At 47.1% G+C, this 21,532-nt stretch overlaps 1 protein-coding gene across 1 annotated transcript in view; it reads right to left on the bottom strand.

Moving 5' to 3' along the window:
- The window catches only part of LOC137347527 (neutrophil cytosol factor 2-like), a 165,672-nt gene that overhangs the window by 126,821 nt on the left and 17,319 nt on the right, over positions 1-21,532 (bottom strand). The window contains exon 3 of the mRNA XM_068011981.1: positions 5,903-6,037. Within this exon, the coding sequence (XP_067868082.1) occupies positions 5,903-6,037 (135 nt within the window). The remainder of the gene's footprint in view (positions 1-5,902; positions 6,038-21,532) is intronic.

Here is a 21,532-nt window from a genome sequence, read left to right as displayed (position 1 = left end):
CACACTCACTCCGACCTTTCACACTCACTCCGACCCTTCACACTCATCCACTCCAACCCTTCACACTCACCCTGACCCTTCACACTCATTCACTCCGAGCTTTCCCACTCATTCACTCCGACCTTTCACACTCACCCCGACGCTTCACACTCATTCAGTCCGACCCTTCACACTCACTCCGACCCTTCGCGCTCACCCTGACCCTTCACACTCATCCACTCCGACCTTTCCCACTCATTCACTCTGACCCTTCACACTCGCTCCGACCCTTCGCGCTCACCCTGACCCTTCACACTCATCCACTCCGACCCTTCACACTCATCCACTCCGACCCTTCACACTCATCCACTCCAAAGTTCGCGTTCACTCCGAACCTTCACACTCACCCCGTCCCTTCACACTCATTCACTCTGACCTTACACACTCACTCTGACCCTTCACACTCACCCCGACCCTTCACACTCACTCCGACCCTTCACATTCATCCACTCCGACCTTTCACACTCATTCAGTCCGACCCTTCACACTCACTCCGACCCTTCACATTCATCCACTCCGACCTTTCACACTCATTCACTCCGACCCTTCACGCTCACCCCGACCCACCACACTCACTCCGACCCTTCACACGCATTCAGTCCGACCTTTCACACTCACTCCGACCCTTCACACTCATCCACTCCAACCCTTCACACTCACCCTGACCCTTCATCTTCATTCACTCCGACCTTTCACACTCATCCACTCCGACCCTTCGCGCTCATTCACTCCAACCCTTCACACTCACTCCGACCCTTCACACTCATCCACTCCGACCCTTCACACTCACTCAGTCCGACCTTTCACACTCACTCCGACCCTTCACACTCATCCACTCCAACCCTACACACTCACCCTGACCCTTCACCTTCATTCACTCCGACCTTTCACACTCATCCACTCCGACCCTTCGCGCTCATTCACTCCAACCCTTCACACATTCACTCCGACCCTTCACACTCATCCACTCCGACCCTTCACACTCATCCACTCCGACCCTTCACACTCACCCTGATCCTTCACACTCATTCACTCCGACCTTTCACACTCATCCACTCCGACCCTTTGCGCTCATTCACTCCAACCCTTCACACTCACTCCGACCCTTCACACTCATCCACTCCGACCCTTCGCGCTCATTCACTCCAACCCTTCACACTCACTCCGACCCTTCACACTCATCCACTCCGACCCTTCACACTCATACACTCCGACCCTTCACACTCATCCACTCCGACCCTTCACGCTCACCCCGACCCACCACACTCACTCCGACCCTTCACACGCATTCAGTCCGACCTTTCACACTCACTCCGACCCCTCACACTCATCCACTCCAACCCTTCACACTCACCCTGACCCTTCACCTTCATTCACTCCGACCTTTCACACTCATCCACTCCGACCCTTTGCGCTCATTCACTCCAACCCTTCACACCCACTCCGACCCTTCACACTCATTCACTCCGACCTTTCACACTCATCCACTCCGACCCTTCGCGCTCATCCACTCCGACCCTTCACACTCACTCCGACCCTTCACACGCATTCAGTCCGACCTTTCACACTCACTCCGACTCTTCACACGCATTCAGTCCGACCTTTCACACTCACTCCGACCCTTCACACTCATCCACTCCAACCCTTCACACTCACCCTGACCCTTCACCTTCATTCACTCCGACCTTTCACACTCATCCACTCCGACCCTTCGCGCTCATTCACTCCAACCCTTCACACATTCACTCCGACCCTTCACACTCATCCACTCCGACCCTTCACACTCATCCACTCCGACCCTTCACACTCACCCTGATCCTTCACACTCATTCACTCCGACCTTTCACACTCATCCACTCCGACCCTTTGCGCTCATTCACTCCAACCCTTCACACTCACTCCGACCCTTCACACTCATCCACTCCGACCCTTCGCGCTCATTCACTCCAACCCTTCACACTCATCCACTCCGACCCTTCACACTCATCCACTCCGACCCTTCACACTCATCCACTCCGACCCTTCACACTCATCCACTCCGACCTTTCACACTCATTCACTCCGACCCTTCACGCTCACCCCGACCCACCACACTCACTCCGACCCTTCACACGCATTCAGTCCGACCTTTCACCCTCACTCCGACCCCTCACACTCATCCACTCCAACCCTTCACACTCACCCTGACCCTTCACCTTCATTCACTCCGACCTTTCACACTCATCCACTCCGACCCTTCGCGCTCATCCACTCCAACCCTTCACACTCACTCCGACCCTTCACACGCATTCAGTCCGACCCTTCACTCTCACCCCGACCCTTCACACTCATTCACTCCGACCCTTCATACTCACACCGACCCTTCACTCATTCACTCCGATCTTTCACACTCACTCCGACTCTTCACACTCACTCCGCCCCTTCACACTCACTCCACCCCTTCACACTCATTCACTCCGACCCTTCACACTCACACCGACCCTTCACTCTCACTCCGACCCTTCACTCTCACACCGACTCTTCTCGCTCACCCCGACCCTTCACACTCCTTCACTCCGACCTTTCACACTCGCCATGACCCTTCACACTCATTCACTCCGACCATTCACACTCACCCCGACCCTTCACACTCACTCCGACCCTTCACATTCATTCACCCCGACCCCTCACACTCGCTCCGACCCTTCACACTCGCTCCGACCCTTCACACTCGCTCCGACCCTTCACACTCATTCACCCCAACCCCTCACACTCGCCCCGACCCCTCACACTCGCTCCGACCCTTCACACTCACTTCGACCCTTCACACTCACCCACTCTGACCCGTCATCTGCCAGGAATAGCCTCTTTTGAAGAATTCTGTGAAGATTTTGTGTCTTCTTCAATTGATAGGAATGTTGTTGTGTTTGTGATTCCGGGACCTTTCCAGAACAGGAGGAGTTGGGAGGAGCTGTGAACTGGAACTTACTAATCAAGCCATCTGAAACATTGAACAATCTAGAGTAATGTGCTGTGGAAACGACTGGACTCCTGGTTGTATTGAATTTTTAACTTGCATTTCTTGCTTCTGGAAAGTAACTGTGCAGGGTAATATCTCAGGGAGTTTCTTCACAGTCACCCCAAGCCTACTCTAGCTCACTGCTATAGGCCTCATCAAACAAAGGAAACACAATATAATCTAAGGTCAAATGGCCAGACAGGGACTTCAGACTAAATGGCAAGCATCATACAGCACTGCTGAATGAGGGCTCAATATTTAATGCTGCTGATGGCAGTGCAGACTTTACAATGGGATTTTAGCTCTTGCAAATTGCCAGAGGTTTGGATTGGATTTTCCTGGCAGGTGGGGGTCAGGGTTGTGGGTGCAGAGGGGGTTTATGGGGACGTGGTGGGGGATGGGGTGCAGGCCGCCAGTGTCTGATGGTGAATTTTCTCAGTGCGGGGCATTTAATGGATTGTCTGCTTTTCAGTCAACAGGAAAGTGGTGTCAGGATGGTGCCAAGTAACAGATACACTAGCACAGTTTTGTAAGATGTTTCACAGATCTGGAATCATAGAATCATAGAATACTGTAAGGATGTAAAGGAGGCCATTCAGTCCATCCAGTTTACACTGGCTCTTTCGAAGAACAGTGCATTAAGTCCTACTCTCCTGCTCTTTCCCATATCCATGAAATTGTTTTCTCCTTCAAGTATTTATTTAAATCCCTTTCAGAGGTTATTATTGAATTTGTATCCATTACCCTATCAGGCAGTGTATTCCAAATCCTAACCACCAGTTCCGTGAAAATGTTTTTCCTCGTGTCTCCTCTGGGTTTTTTGCCAATCACCTTAAATCTGTGTCCTCTTGTTATCAATCCCTCAGCCATTGGAAACATTTTCTCTTTATTTACTTTGCCTTCATGATTTCAAATCTCCTCTGAGCCTTCATTGTTCTAAGAACAACAACCCCACTTTCTCCATTCTATCCACAGCGTCATTCTAGTGAATCTCTTCTGTACCCTCTCCAGAGCCTTCGCATCTTTCCCAGAGTGAGTTGCCCAGAATTGGACACAATTCTCCAGCTGGGGCGTGCACTTGTGTTTTATATAGGTTTATCATAACTTCCTTGTTTTTGTACTCTATGCCTCTATTTATAAAACCCAGGATCGCACATACTTTATGAACTGCTTTGCTAACCTGTCTTGCTACCTTCAAAGATTTGGGCACAAACACCCCCAGGTCTTTCTGTTCTTGCACCCCCTTTAAAATTGTACCATTTCACTTGCACTGTCTCTCCTCATTCTTCTCACCAAAATGTATCAGCTCATACTTTTCTACCTTTTCTTCATCGCCCATGTGTCCGCCCATTCCACAGCCTGTCTATGTCCCCGTGAACTCTATTACTACTTTCCTCACTGTTTACTACCCTTCCAGGTTTCATGTCAGCTGCTCATTTCAACACGGTGCCCTGTTCCACTTGCCCAAGTCATTAATATATCAAATACAGCAGTGGTCCTTGTACTGAACCCTGGGGAACATAGAAACAGCAGGAGGTCATTTGTCCCCTTGAGCCGGTTCCGTCATTCAATAAGGACATGTCTGGTCTGTGAACTAATTCTGTATACCCACGAACAAAAGTCTATCAATCTCAGATTTAAAACTAACAATTGCTTAAGCATCAATTGCCATTTGCCGAAGAGAGTTCCAATCTTCTACCACCCTTTGTGCATAGAAGTATTTCCTAATTTCGCTCCTGAAAGTTCTGGTTTGAATTTTTAGACTATGTTCTTAGTCCTGTAGTCCTAGACTCCCCAACCAGTGGAAATAGTTTCTTGCTAGCTGCTCCCTTAACATCTTGAAAACTTTGATCAAATCACCACTTAACCTTCTAAATTCCACAGAATACAACCCTAGCTTGTGTAATCCATCCTTGTAATTTTACCTTTGGGGTCCAGGTGTCATTCTACACTACATTCCTTCCAACACCAATATATCCTTCCTAAGGTGTGGTGCTGCTCAACTAAGGTGTGGTCTAAGCAAGGCTTTCTATAACTTAAGCATGACTTCTAGCCCCTTGTATTCTAGGCCGGCATTCCCAACCAAGGGCATAGAATTAATGAAATAAAATCAGAAAATGCTGGAAATACTCAGCAGGTCAGACAGCATCTATAAAGAGAGAAACAGAGTTAACGTTTCAGGTCAATGACCCTTCATCAGAACTGGGAAAAGTTAGAAATGTAATAGATTTTAAACAAGTGAAAGGGGGGGGGGGAGAATTTAGTGTAATTGGTTGAAGGTTTAAAGAGAAGTTGGAGACATTTTTTCACCTCGAGGTGGTGGGGGTCTGGAACTCACTGCCTGAAAGGGTGGGAGGGACAGAAACCTTCATTGCATTTCAAAAAAATACTTGGACATGAGGTGAAATTTCGTAGTCTACAAGGTTACGGACCAAGAGCTGGAAAGTGGGATTGGGCTGGATGACTCTTTTTCAGGCCCCAGAGACACAATGAACTGTCTCTTACTGCGCCTTACATTTCATATGTTTCTATAGATCAAAAATCATCATTCAGTAACTGGCTTTCTAAGATCTCCTTTCAGTAGTTAATTTTAAGTTAGCAGAAAGACAGATGGACTATGATTGCTGAGTGCTTTACGTGCCTCTAACATGAAGCTGCACTGAAAGCAGTTTCAAACTTTGTTCCAAAGAGACCACGGTGAACTTCAATTTGCCATCAATAATGCTCTCCAGGCTAGTTATTGTGCCAATAGCAACTCCCTCTCACTCCACACATTGAAGGAGGCATCAGCCAAATGTCACCACCACAGCTGATCACTGGAAATTAGTGGTGATGCTCAACCATGAAATACTGGGGCAAACGTACCTTCACCATGTTTAGTGCTCTGTCCAGCTCGGTGTTGCTGCCCTGGGCCCTCGATTGCACAGCTTTCTCCAGGCTTTGCTGGGCCTCCAGCCACTGGCCCAGTCTGCTGTACACTGCAGCCAAGTTGTACAGAACCTGCGGCATGTTTAGTAAGAAGAGGAGTTAGGCTTGGCCTGAGACGATACTTTCACAACACGCGATTCACAGCCTAAAAATGTTAGTTCTTACCTGAAACTGTATGTGGTTTTTAAAAAGACATTGCTGCATTTTGTTAAACTGGTGACAGGGTCCAGATTGCCCTCAGTGCAGGAAATGAGAAGTACCACTGATGATAACAATTTACCATTATATGGTGGGCTTTCGTTGAATTACGTACAATCAGATGGCACAGAAGGAGGCCATTCCATCCATTGTGCCTGTGCTAGCTCTTGGAAAGAGCTAGCCAATTAAACTCACTCCCCTGCTCTGTCCCCATAGCCCTGAAAATGTTTCCCCTTCAAGTATTTATCCAAGTCCCTCTTGAAAATGACTACAGAATGCATGCCCACCACCCTTTCAGTCAGTGCATTCAGATCATAACTTGCTGTGTAAAAAAACCTCACCTCATCTCCCCTCTGCTTCTTTTGCCTATTATTTTAAACCTGTGTGTTCTGCTTACTGACCTGTCGCTAGAACAGTACATACAACCCCAGGTATCTCTGTTCCTACATCCAATTTAAAATTGTACAAATTTGATTTATATTGCGTCTCCTTATTCTTTCCTGTCTGCCTTGTGACACTCTGGCTCAGAGTCGTTGAGTTACAGTGTAAGTTAGAGATGCATAACGGACGGGAAACAATGTCTGGAAAGTTTCCTCCAGAGTGCTCTCATGTCTTAGAGGAAAACACATGTGCAGTGAGGGACATGCAACTGTCAACAAAGAGGAGATAGAAGGAGGTCCTGCCCAACAGGTACAATGTACTAGCTACCTGTGAGGATAAAGATACAGGCCATAAGGAAGACAGCCAGAATGCTAATTACAGCATCATGGAGCATGAGGCAGACCAAGGAAATAGAGTCGGTGGGGGGAGGGAAGGCTGGGGGGTGGGGGAGGTGGGTGAGGGGTGGCAAAGGAGCAGAACAGAAAGGTTGTAGACATAGGGGATTTGGTAAATAGGGGATAGACAGCATCCGCTGCAGCTGTTGTCTTCAGTCCCTAACACAAACACTGTTCCCTAGACACTGACTTCATCCCTCTTCCTGGTCACTGTCTGAGGCTCAACTACACCATTCGCAGCCTTGATGTTGTATTTGATCCTGAGATGAGCTTCTGACTACATATCTACACCAGCATTATTTTCACCTCTGTAACATCACCTGACTCTGCCCCTGACTCAGCTCATCTGCTACAAAACCCTCACCCATGCCATTGTTGGAGACGGTTGAGGTCCCTGTCATCCACAGTGCAGGGGAATCCTCGGTTGTGGAAAAAGGAAGACATATCAGAGGCTCTGTTGTGGAAGGTAGCATCATCAGAGCAGATGCATCAGAGATGGAGAGACTGGGAGAATGGAATGGAGTCCTTACAGGAGGCAGGGTGTGAAGAAGTGTAGTCAAGGTTGCTGTGGGAGTTGGTGGACTTATAATAAGTACTAGTGGACAACCTATCTCCAGAGATGGAGATAGAGAAGTCGAGGAAGGGAAGTGTTGGAGATGGACCATGTGAAGGTGAGAGAAGGGTGGAAATTGGAAGAAAATTGATAAAGTTTTCCACTTCGGAGCAGGAGCAGGAAAACGCTCATCAATGTACTGGGAAAAGAGTTGGGGGAGGGGGCCAGAGTAGGACTGGAACAAAGAATGGTCGACATATCCCACAAAAAAAAAAGGGATAACTAGGACCATGTGGGTACCCAAAGCAATACCTCTTATTTGGAGGAAGTGAGTGGAGTTGAAGGAGAAGTTGTTCAATGTGAGAACAAGTTCAGCCAGGCAGAGGAGGGTGGTGGTGGATGGGGACTGGTTGGGCCTCTGTTCAAGGACGAAGCGGAGAGCCCTCAAACCATCCTGGTGGGGGTTGGAGGGGTAGAGAGATCGGACGTCCATAGTGAAGAGAAGGGGGTTAGGGCCAGGAATCTGGAAATTGTCAAAATGACGCAGGGCGTCAAAAGAGTCACGGATGTAGGTGGGAAGAGACTGAACCAGCGGAGAAAAGATAGTCAAGATAGAAAGAAATAAGTTCAGTGGGGAGGAACAGGCTGACACAATGGGTCTGCCGGGACAGTCCTGTTTGTGGATTTTGGGAAGGAGGTAGAAGCGGGCTGTTCGGGGTTGCGGGACTATGAGCTGGGAAGCAGTAGAGGGAAGATCTCCAGAGGAGATGAGGTCAATGACAGTCCTGGATACAGTGGCTTGATGGTTGGTGGTGGGGTCATGGTCCAGGGGGAGGTCGGAAGAAGTGTCCGAGAGTTGGAGCTGAGCCTCTGCAAGGTAGAGGTTGGTACATCAGAGAACAACAGCATCACCCTTGTCAACAGGTCTGATTTGTTTTACTTACTGCCAGTGGGCACAGTTGCAACAACTTCAATTTATTGTCAATTCGAATGCCCAGAGATCTCTCATTTTCCATGCACATTATTTTGTTTTTACTTACTAGTCCCCTCCTCGATTTTTTTGTCCCCATATGAAGTACTTTGCATTTCTCTACATTGAATTTCATCTTCCACCTGTCTGCCTAATTCCCAAGTGTGTTCAAATTCTCCCGCATCTTATGTTCAGCTTTGGAGTCTATCACCTTCATTAGCTTTGTATCATCTGTAAATTTACCCACTTTGCTGTGACTCTTAGCTTCATATCATTTATAAAGATGTTAAACAAGAGCTTCCAAAACAGACCCCTGTGGAATAACATTCTCCCAGGTTGCTCGCATTCTCTGTATCAAAAGCCTCTGAGTTCTATCAGTTAACCAATTACGTATCCATTCTAAAATAGTAACACTGATTCTCACTTCCTTTCTTTTTGATACCAGTCTTTCAGAGGAACTGTACTCAAATCCAAGTACACTGCATCTACCAACTTACCCATACTGAGCTCCTTTGTCACACCTTCAAAAGAAAATGTCAGTTAGATTGACAAGACCTTCCATCCTGAACCTATATTGGCCATCTTTCATGATTTTATTTCTATCCAGATGCTCCATGAACTTATCTTTAATAAGAGTTTCCATAACTTTATCCAAACTCACTGGTCTTTACTAATGTTTATCTCTCAGTCAAAGAACAAAAAACAATACAGCACAGGAACAGGCCATTCGGCCCTCCAAGCCTGCGCCGATCTTGATGCCTGCCTAAACTAAAATCTTCTTCACTTCCGGGGTCCGTATCCCTCCATTCCCATCCTATTCATATATTTGTCAAGATGCCTCTTAAACATCTCTATGGTATCTGCTTCCACCACCTCCCCCGGCAACAAGTTCCAGGCACTCATCACCCTCTGTGTAAAGAACTTGCCTCGCACATCTCCTCTAAACTTTGCCCCTCTCACCTTAAACCTATGTCCCCTAGTAACTGACTCTTCCACCCTGGGAAAAAGCTTCTGACTATCCACTCTGTCCATGCCGCTCATAACTTTATAAACCTCTATCATGTCTCCCCTCCACCTCCATCGTTCCAGTGAAAACAATCCGAGTTTAACCCTCAACATCACAATAACAGATTATCTGGTCATTATCACATTGCTGTTTGTGGGAGCTTGCTGTGCACAAATTAGCTGCCACTTTTCCTACAATACGACAGTGACTACACTTCAAAAGTACTTCAATGGCTATAAAGTCCGGTGGTGATGAAAAGCACTATATAAATGCAAATCTTTCTCTTTTGGTCCGTAGTTCCTGGATCACTGTCACTACCTTTCTTAATGAAAGCAGCAAAGATGATTAAGGGGAGATTTAATAAAATCATGAAGTGTTCTGAAAGAGTAAATAAGGAGAAAATATTTCCAGTAGAAGGGCTGATAACCAGACCACACAGATTTAAGGTAATTGGCAAAAGAACCAGAGATGAGATAAAGAGAATTTATGTTCTGGAACGCACTGCCTGAACAGGTGGTGGAAACAGATACAATAACAACTTTCAAAAGGGAATTGAATAATGGGATGAAGGCGGAAAATTGTGCAGGATTGTGGGGAAAGAGCAGGGGAGTCAAACTAACTGGATAGCTCTTTCAAAGAGTCGGTGCAGGCACAATGGGCTGAATGGCCTCCAGTGCTCTATCATTCTTGGATTCTATCTGCCTTTTTCCAGTCCCCCAGCATCCCTTCAATATTCAATATGTTATCTGGAAAATTTGAGCAAAATTTCCTCCCGCAGTTTCTTAACAACCATGCAGTGGATCCGATCCCTGAGATTTATTCACCTTGATCAAGAGTTTCTTATTTGGGCACAAACAGTGACCTGGGTGCAAACTGCGCTCGTTTACTTTTGCTCAAGTTTCCATCAAACTCATTTGCATACTATTGAACGTAAAATCTTCCATCAGCCAGTGCAATCGAGCAGCATTTTACAATGTAAGTAAAAAACATTTATTAAAAAATATTCAAGATAGTTAAGATTAATAAGGCTAAAAATAAGGGTGCAGTTCGTGGAAACTCGCCTCAGTGATTAGCTGGGGGCATGGCAACTTTGTGGACGGGAATGGCTTACAGGACAATGTCTTTTAAAATCAGGACAAGAGATTGAGGAAACTCAATTTGCACTAAACATAACTTAAAATTCCTCACTCTTTGACTGATTTTGGGCAAATTGGATTGTAAAAAAAACTGCACAATCTATCAGAAACTCCAGCCCTATTCAGTAACACTGCTGCTGGTTATTTGATACTCTGCAACACTCTCTAGCTTCCGGCTGACGAGGGCGAGGAAGTGGAGAGTGTGCAGGAGCAGGCGGTCCGCTTTGCCATCTGGCGGCGAGGGGAAACCCCGATGGAGGTCTCTCTATGCGGGAGTCTTCCCCCTTTACATCGGGGACCTGGGGTGGAGGGTGTTGCACATGCAATAGACTTTTAAGTAGGTTCACGGACTCCCAGGCCACCTGTACTTCCTGCGGCCTGGACGAGTCCGTGTTCCATGTATATATGGAGTGTGCGAGGTTGCAGCCCCTCTTTGAGTATTTGAAGGGGCTGCTCCTCAAGTTCTGGCTGCACTTCAGTCCCACGCTCCTGATCTTTGGGCACCTGGTGCAGAGGGGCGTGGGCCTGGAGGAGGATCTCCTCGTCGGTCTGCTCCTGGGCCTGGCCAAGGTGGCAATTCACAGGTCCAGGCTGCGGGCCGTCGGGGGGTCCGTCCTCCCCGATTGCCTGCTCCTCTTCCGCGGTTACATTCGCGCCCGGGTGTCCCTGGAGAAGGAACATGTGGTGTCCGTCGGTACGCTTGAGGCCTTCTGCAACCGGTGGGCACCGCAGGGACTGGAGTGCATTGTCAACGCCGAGAATGGCATTTTAATTTGAGTTTTTGTTTATTTCTGTTTTTAATAAAGTTATTTTTAAAAATATAAGTATGCATATAAAGGGAGCCTGAGCAATAAAGGCCCCCTCGACATGAAAAATATAAAAGGGGCCTGGGGTATAAAGGCCACCTTAAAAAAGAAAAAAAAAGAAAAGTAAAAAAAAACTGGTGTCCCTGGAGAAGGAGCATGCGGTGTCCGCTGGTACGCTTGAGGCCTTCCGCAACTGGTGGGCACCGCAGGGACTGGAGTGCATTGTCGATGCCGAGAATGGCATTTTAATTTGAGTTTTTGTTTATTTCTGTTTTGAATAAAGTTATTTTAAAAATATAAGTATGTATATAAAGGGGGCCTGAGCTATAAAGGCCCCCTCGACATGAAAAATATAAAAGGGGCCTAGGGTATAAAGGCCACCTTCCACAAAAAAAACTCTCTAGCTTCCTTTCCAGATCAAATAAAGTGCATGTCTCCTCCTTGGTAAAGACTGAGGCAAAAAACTGACTGAGCATGTTTTTTTTTCTATTTGCTCACAGGGTGTGGGCATGACTGGTGAGGCCAGTATTTATTACCCATCCCTAATTGTTCTGGAGAAGGTGGTGATGAGTCACCTTTTTGAACTGCTGAGAGTCATTGTGGTGAAGGTACACCCACAGCGCTATTCAGAAGGGAGTTCCAGGATTTCTGACCCTACATTGATGAAGGAACACTGATATAGTTGCAAGTCAGGATGAAGTATGACTTGGAGGGGAACTTGCAGGTGTTGGTGTTTCCCTGCATCTGCTGTCCTTGTACTTCTAGGTAGTAGAGTTCACAGGATTAGAAGTTGCTGTCAAAGAAGCCTTGGCGAGTTGGTGCAGTGCATCTTATATATGGTGCACACTGCAGACACAGTGTGCCATTAATGGGCAGCAATGTTCCCTCGAATTTCCCTTTGCTGTGTGCAGCCAGCTGGTTGCATTGCGTGATCCCTTTAAAACTGCCACTCGACCACCACATGCACGCAACTTAAAATGAACGTTACTTGTGCACGGCCTGTCTGTCGCCTGCATGGGACCTCCCTATTGCTGTGCCCGCGCACCAGCGTAGTGTAGAGGGAATAAAAACAAGAAATGCTGGAACTACCCAGTAGGTCTGGCAGCATCTATGAAGAGAGAAGCAGAGTTAACATTTCAGGTCAGTGACCCTTCATCAGAACTGGCAGAGCCAGAAATGTAATAGGTTTTAAGCAAATAAAGTGGGAGTGGGGCAAGAGATAACAAAAGAGAAGGTGCTGATAGGACAGAGGGTCACAGAGAATAACTGACCAGAAGGTCATAGAGCATAGGCAAATGGTATGTTCATGGTGTGCTGAAAGACAAAGTGTTAGTGCAGAGAGGGTGTTAATTGACAGAAAATTAAACAGCCTGGTCCAAAGCACAAATATGAAAAATAAACAGTGGGCAGGCACAGTAGAAACAAACTAAACAAACTAAAATAAAATAAACACATTAAAAAAAAACTAAAAATAAAAGTAAAAAGTGGGGCCCGTTATGCTCTGAAATTATTGAACTCAATGTTCAGTCCGGCAGGCTGTAGCATTCCACAGATGCTGCCGGACCTGCTGAGTATTTCCAGCATTTCTTGTTTTTATTTCTGATTTCCAGCATCTACAGTATTTTGCTTTTAGCTTAGAGGGAACACTGATGGAGGGAGTGAATGTTTAAGGTAGTGGATCTGGTGATAATCAAAAGGGCTGCTTTGTCCTGGTTAATGTTGAGCTTCAAGTGTTGTTGGAACTGCACTCATCCAAGCAAGCGGGGAGCATTCCATCACACTCTTGATTTGGACCTTGCAAATGGGGAGTTAAAAGGTGAGCCACTCGCTGCAGAATTCCCAGCCAATGACCTGCTCTTGTAGCCGCAGTATTTATTTGGCTATTCCAGTTCAGTTCCTGGTCAATGGTAAACCGCCAGAATATTGATGGTAGAGGATTCAGCGATGGTAATGGCATTAAAAGTCAAGGATTGATGGTTAGATTCTCTCTTGCTGGAGATGGTCATTGCCTGGCAGTTCTGTGCTGCAAATGTTACCTGCCACTTGTCAGTCCAAGCCTGAATGTTCTCCAGGTCTTGAAGTAGTACATATGTGCTTGGAGCATTATGCGAGGGGTTGTAAATGGAACTGAACACTGTCCAATCATCAGTGAGCATCCCAACTTCTGACCTAATGATGGAGGGAAGGTGATGAAGCAGCTGAAGATGGTTGGGCCTTGGACACGACCCTGAGGAGCTCGTGCAGTGATGTCCTGGGACTGAGATGATTGGCCTTAAACAACCACAACCATCTTCTTTTGTGCTGGGTATGACTCCAACCAGTGGAACGTTTTCCCGAATTCCCACTGACTTCAGTTTTACTAGGGCTCTTTGATGCCACATTTGGTCAAATGCTGCCTCGACGTCAAGGGCAGTCACTCACATCTCACCTTCGGAATTCAGCTATTTTATCCATGTTTGGACCAAGGCTGCAATGAGGTCTGGAGTCAAGTGGCCCTGGTGGAACACAAACTGAGTATTGGTCAGCAGGTTATAGGTGAGTAAGTGCCATTTGATAGCACTGTGGATGACACCTTCCATCAGGTTGCTTATGATTGAGAGTAGATTGATGGGGCGATAATTGGCCGGATTGGATTTGTCCTGCTTTTTGTGGACAGACATACCTTATCAATTTTCCACATTGTCGGGTCGATGTCAGTGTTGTAACTGTATTGGAACAGCTTGGCTAGGGGCGCAGCTAGTTCTGGAGCACAAGTCTTCAATACCACAGCCAGGATATTGCGGGGCCCAGAATCTTTGCTGTAATCAATGACTTCAGCCATATCTTGATAAATGGGGAATCAAAAGGGTTGATGAGGGCAATGCTGTTGATGTGGTGTACCTGGACTTCCAGAAGGTGTTTGATACAGTGCTGCACAACAGACTTATGAGCAAGGTTATAGCTCATGGAATAAAAGAGACAGTATCAACATGAATACAGAATTGGCTGAGTGACAGGAAACAAAGAGTAATGATTAATGGATGTTTTTCAGACTGGAAGAAGGTTTGTTGTAGAGTTTTCCAGGTGTCTGTGTTGGGACCCTTGCACTTCTGATATAATGACTCAGACCTTGGTGTACAGGCCACAATTTTAATATCTGCAGATGACAGGAAACTTGGAAGCATTGTGAACTGTGAGGAGGGTTATATAGAATTTCAAAAGGACATAGACAAGTTGGTGGAATGAGCAAATAAGTGGCAGAAGAGATTCAATGCGGAGAAATGTGAAGTGATTCATTTTGGTAGGAAGAACATGGAGAGACAATATAAAGTAAAGAGTACAATTCCAAAGGGGGTGCAGGAGCAGCGGGACCTGTGTGTATATGTGTATATGTCACTGAAGGTGGCAGGACAGGTTGAGAGTGCGGTTAATAAAGCATACAGTATCCTGGGCTTTATTAATAGGGGTATAGAATACAAGAGCAAGGAAGTTATGTTGAACTTGTATAAGACACTAGTTTAGCCTCAGCTGGAGTATTGTGTCCAGTTCTGGGCGCCGCACTTTAGGAAAGACGTGGAGACATTGGAGAAAGTACAGAAATGATTCATGAGAATGCAAGGACGAGGAACTTCATTTACGAAAATAATTTGGAGAAATTGGGACTGTTTTCTTTGCGGGAGAAGGCTGAGAGGAGATTTGATAGAGGCATTCAAAATCATGAGGGCTCTGGACAGGATAGATAGAGAGATACTGTTCACACTTGTGAACAAGATGGAACAGGTTTAAGGTAAACAGCAAAAGAAGCGATGGTGACATGAGGAAAACCTTCTTCACACAGCGAGTGGTTAGCAGCCGGAATGCACTGCCAGAGAGAGTGGTGGGGGCAGGTTCAATTGAGGCATTCAAGAGGGAATTAGATAGTTACCTGGAAAGGAAGAATGTGCAGGGTAATGGGGAGAAGGCAGGGGAATGGCAGTAAGTGAATTGCTCATTTGGAGAGCCGGTGCAGACACGATGGGCCGAATGGCCTCCTTTTGTGCTGTAACAATTCTGTGACATCGCTTGGAGTGAATCGTACCGATTGAAGATTGGCACCTGTGATGTTGGAGACCTCAGGAAGATGCCAAGATTCACTCAGCACTTCTGCCTGAATATAATTGTGAACACTTCAGCTTTGTCTTTTGCAGTCATGTGCTGGGCTTCGCAGCTCCACCAGTTTGCAGTCTGCGTACCATCAAATTGCCCTGCCCTTGCCCCATCCCAATTTCAGTGACCCTAACTCCAGCCCTCAATTTTCTTTGACTCCAAACAGAACTGAAAAGTATTTTATTATCCTTCACTTCTCTTGCCATATTCAATCTGAAACTTTTCTTTGCCATTTCAATGCCCTGTTGAGCTTGACGTCCTTTCTGAAGTAGAAATGGTAAGGTTTCTATTGAAACATTTTGTTGCAAACCTCAAAATCACCAACTTCATATTTGACTCATTTCCAAACCACACAAACTAAAACACTGTTTACTCAAATACAACGTGACTTTCTACTAAGAATATTGTTTTTCTCGTGGGAAAGTCAAACTGGATTTCAAATACAAATTTAAGCTGCCACAGGTGTGCCATCGGTACAGTTTGTCATGTCTGAAATGGGTTACTGTTCTTTGCGAGAAAGAGCGAGACCTGGAGGCCATAAAACAGTGGCGGCGGCAGTGAGAGAGAGAGAGTGAGACCCGGACAAAACAACAATCCAGTCCAGTCCAGTCCAGTCCAGTCCACCAGAGCGGACAGAACACATTCTGAAAAAAAATCAAAGTGTGACGTCACAGAAAAACAGGTAGTTGATTGCTTGGTGAGAGTTTTTCTCACTTATCTTTCAAAAACTCGGGTAATTTTAGTAATTGGAAGGTTCATTTACCAATAGTAGTAAAGCTTAATAGATTGTCTGCTGAGTATTTCCTAATAATTAAATAAATAGTTACTTAAATATTTAAAACATAATATTGGCAGGGCAGGTGATGTGTTGCAGCTGCAGCGTGTGGGAGCTGGTGGACACCAGTGTGATCCACAGCAAACATGGCTGCAGCTCGAGGAGCTTCGGCTCAGAGTCAGTGAGCTGGAGGCTGAGCTACAGACACTGTGATGCATCAGGGAGGGGGAAAGTTACCTGGACACTTTGTTCCAGAAGGCACTTAAACCCCATAGGATAGGGTCTTCTGATTTGGTCAGTGGTCCGAGACAGGAGGATGTGACTCTGACTGATGCAGGTAAGGAGATTGAGAAGGGAAAAGTGGAGGAGCCTCAGCCCTTGCAATTGTCCAAGAGACCTGAGGTTCTTCAACTTGTATGGATGAGAGCGAGGGCTGCAGGGTGGCGGTGGCATAGTAGTATTGTCACTGGACTAGTAACCCAGAGACCCAGGGTGTTGCTCTGGAGACATGGGTTCAAATCCCTCCACAGCAGAAGGTGGAATTTGAATTAAATTAATAAATCTGGAATTAATGATGGCCATTGTCGATTGTTGTAAAAACCCATCTGGTTCACTAATGTCCTTCAGGGAAGGAAATCTGCTGTCTTTACCTGGTCTGGCCTCCATGTGACTCCAGACCCACAGCAATGTGGTTAACTCTTACATGCCCTCCGAAATGGCCTAGCAAGCCACTCAGTTGCACCTAACCGCTACAAAGTCAATAAAGAGGAATGAAACCGGACGGACCACCCGGCATCGACCTAGGCACCGGAAACAACAACGGCAAACCCAGCCCTGTCGACCCTGCAAAGTCCTCCTTACTAACAGCTGGGAGCTTGTGCCAAAGTTCGGAGAGCTGTCCCACAGACTAGTCAAGCAACAGCCTGATATAGTCATACTCACGGAATCATACCTAACAGACAATGTCCCAGACTCTGCCATCACCATCCCCGGGTATGTCCTGTCCCACCAGCAGGACAGACCCACCAGAGGTGGTGGCACAGTGGTATACAGTAGGGAGGGAGTTGCCCTGGGAGTCCTCAACATCGACTCCGGACCCCATGAAGTCTCATGGCATCAGGCCAAACATGGACAAGGAAACCTCCTGCTGATTACCACCTACCGCCCTCCCTCAGCTGATGAGTCAGTACTCCTCCATGTTGGACACCACTTGGAGGAAGCACTGAGGGTGGAAAGGGCACAGAATGTACTCTGGGTGGGGGACTTCAATGTCCATCACCAAGAGTGGCTCGGTAGCACCACTGCTGACCGAGCTGGCCGAGTCCTAAAGGACATATCTGCGAGACTGGGTATGCGTCAGTAGATGAGGGAACCAACAAGAGGGGAAAACCCTCTCAAACAAGAGGGAAAATGCACCAAGGCTCCTTAGACAGCACCTTTCAAACCCGCGACCTCGACCAACTAGAAGGACAAGGGCAGCAAATGCATGGGAACACTACCACCTGCAAGTTCCCCTCCAAGTCACACACCATCCTAACTTGGAACTATATCACTGTTATTTCACTGTCGCTGGGTAAAATTCCTGGAACTCCCTTCCTAACAGCACTGTGGGTGTACCTACCCCACATGGACTGCAGCGGTTCAAGAAGGCAGCTCAGTACCACCTTCTCAAGGGCAATTAGGGATGGGCAATAAATGCTGGCCTAGCCAGCGATGCCCACATCCTGTGAATGAATAAAAATAAAACATACTTGACCTCGTCCTCACCAATCTGCCTGCCGCAGATGCATCTATCCATGACAGTATTGGTAGGAGTGACCACCGCACAGTCGTTGTTGAGACGAAGTCCCGCCTTCACATTGAGGATACCCTCCTTCGTGTTGTGTGGCACGACCACCGTGCTAAATGGGATAGATTTCAAACAGATCTAGCAATGCAAAACTGGGCATCCATGAGGCGCTGTGGGCCATCAGCAGCAGCAGAATTGTACTCAACCACAATCTGTAACCTCATGGTCCGGCATATCCACCACTCTACCATTACCATCAAGCCATGAGACCATCCCTGGTTCAATGAAGAGTGCAGGAGGGCATGCCAGGAGCAGCACCAGGCATACCTCAAAATGAGGCGTCAACCTGGGGAAGCTACAACACAGGACTATCTGCGTGTCAAACTGCATAAGCAGCATGCAATAGACAGAGCTAAATGATCCCATAACCAACGGATCAGATCTAAACTCTGCAGTCTGTCACATCAAGCCGTGAATGGTGGTGGACAATTAAACAACTATCTGGAGGATGTGGCTCCACAAATATCCCCATCCGCAATGATGGGGGAGCCCAGCACATCAGTGCGAAAGATAAGGCTGAAGCATTTGCAACAATCTTCAGCCAGAAGTGCTGAGTTGATGATCCATCTCGGCCTCCTCCTGAAGTCCCCAGCATTACAGATGCCAGACGTCAGCCAATTCGATTCACTCCGCGTGATATCAAGAAACGACTGAAAGCACTGGATACTGCAAAGGCTATGGGCCCTGACAATATTCCGGCAATAGTACTGAAGACCTGTGCTCCAGAACTTGCCGCGCCCCTAGCTAAGCTATACCAGTACAGCTACAACACTGGCATCTACCCAGCAATGTGGAAAATTGCCCAGGTATGTCCTGTACACAAAAAGCAGGACAAGCCCAACCTGGCCAATTACCGCACCATCAGCCTACTCTCAATCATCAGTAAAGTGATCGAAGGTGTCATCAACAGCGCCATCTAGTGGCACTTGCTTAGCAATAACCTGCTCAGTGATGCTCAGTTTGGGTTCCGCCAGGGCCACACAGCTCCTGAGCTCATTCCAGCCTTGGTTCAAACATGGACAAAAGAGCTGAACTCAAGAGGTGAGGTGAGAGTGACTGCCCTTGTCATCAAGGCAGCATTTGACCGAGTATGGCATCAAGGAGCCCTAGCAAAACTGAGGTCAATGGGAATCGGGGAAAACCCTCTGCTGGCTGGAGTCATACCTCACGCAAAGGAAGATGGTTGTGGTTGTTGGAGGCCAATCATCTCAGCTCCAGGACATCACTGCAGGAGTTCCTCAGGGTAGTGTCCTAGGCCCAACCATCTTCAGCTGCTTCATCAATGACCTTCCTTCAATCATAAAGTCAGAAGTGGGGATGTTCACTGATGATTACACCATGTTCAGCACCATTCGTGACTTCTCAGATACTGAAGCAGTCTGTGTAGAAATGCAGCAAGACCTGGACAATATCCAGGCTTGGGCTGATAAGTGGCAAGTAACATTCGCGCCACACAAGTGCCAGGCAATGACCATCTCAAACAAGAGAGAATCTAACCATCTCCCCTTGACATTCAATGGCATTACCATCGCTGAATCCCCCACTATCAACATCCTAGGGACTACCATTGACCAGAAACTGAACTGGAGTAACCATATAAATACTGTGGCTACAAGAGCAGGTCAGAGGTTAGGAATCCTGCGGCGAGTAACTCACCTCCTGACTCCCCAAAGCCTGTCCACCATCTACAAGGCACAAGTCAGGAGTGTGATGGAATACTGTCCACTTACCTGGATGGGTGCAGCTCCAACAACACTCAAGAAGCTCGACACCATCCAGGACAAATCAGCCCACTTGATTGGCACCCCATCTACAAACATTCACTCCCTCCACCACCGACGCACAGTGGCAGCAGTGTGTACCAATTACAAGATGCACTGCAGCAATGCACCAAGGCTCCTTAGACAGCACCTTCCAAACCCGTGACCTCTACCAACTGGAAGGACAAGGGCAGCAAATGCATGGGAACACCACCACCGGCAAGTTCCCCTCCAAGTCGCACACCATCCTGACTTGGAACTATATCGCTGTTCCTTCACTGTCGCTGGGTCAAAATCCTGGAACTCCCTTCCTAACAACACATGGACTGCAGTGGTTCAAGAAGGCAGCTCACAACCACCTTCTCAAGGGCAATTGGGGATGGGCAATAACTGCTGGCCTGGACAGTGACGCCCACGTCCCATGAATGAATAAAAATGACAAACTGACCATGGCACCATGGTGCAGGAAGCCATTCAAGCAGGGGGAGTTAAGAGGATTGTAGTGGTAGTAGAGGACAGTATAGTCAGGGAGATAGACACAGTTCTCTGCAGCAAAAAGGGAGAGTCCAGACGGTTGTGTTGCCTGTCCAGTGCCAGGGTTCGGGACATTTGCTCAGGGTTGTAGAGGAACTTACAGTGGGAGGGGGAAGAGTCCAGTCATCGTGGTCTACGTAAGTACCAACAACATAGGCAGGAGAAGGAAAGAGGTTCTTCATGGTCAATATGAGTACCTAGGCACCAAATTAAGCAGAACTTCAAAGGTAATAATCTCTGAATTATCACCTGAGCTAGGTGCAAATTGGAGTCGGGCAAATAAGATTAGAGAAATGAAGGCGTGGCTCAAAGACAGGTGTGGTAGAAGTCGGTTCTGGTTCATGGGGCACTGGCACCTGTACTGGGGATAGTGGGAGCTGTAATGTTGGGATGTCTATACCTGAACCATGCTGGGACCAGTGTTCTAGCGAGCCTTATAACCAGGGAAGTACAGAGAGTTTTAAACTAAATAGTGGGGGCAAGGGATCAAATTTAGGAAGATGTGGTAAATCAAAGAGTAGACACAAGGTAAGTGTTATGACCCGGTGAGAAAGGGGTCTTGGGTTCTCTCTCAGCCTTCACCTGGTCTTAGCGTAACAGGGTTTTATTTGTTTAAAAGCACCGTGTTTTAGCTCCCCCTTGGTGTATCCTTGTTCACTGCTTTCTAATTATAAGGCAAAGAAACCAGCACAAACAGGTTTTCTTAGGTTTAAAGCAGAAAGGTTGAAATGTATTGAACTTAAACTCTAATTCAGTTAACACTTACGGATACACGATGTGCCCACGCTAGCATGCATATGCGATACACACATGCAGATAGAGACAGAAAAGAGAAGAACAAAATAAAATGAAAAAGTTTGAGGAAATCTCTGAAAAGGGTTTTTGTTACGGTTCTTCCAGCTCACTGTAGAGTCCTTGATTGTAGGTAGATCTTGCTTTTCGTTGAGGCTCAGTATTCTTCTTAAACTTTGTTCAGTGTTGGAGACTTTTCTCTCTTGGGGTTCATGTGCCTTCAGTGGATTTGGAGTTCCGTGAGAAAGAGGTGGTGAGCCAGACAGGAAAGGCTGTGGCGAGCCAGA

The sequence above is a fragment of the Heterodontus francisci genome, chromosome 32 (genome assembly GCF_036365525.1).
Source record: "Heterodontus francisci isolate sHetFra1 chromosome 32, sHetFra1.hap1, whole genome shotgun sequence".
Taxonomy (NCBI): Eukaryota; Metazoa; Chordata; class Chondrichthyes; order Heterodontiformes; family Heterodontidae; genus Heterodontus; species Heterodontus francisci.
Note: the sequence above shows the minus strand (reverse complement) of the source record. Positions and strands in the feature narration are given on the sequence as shown.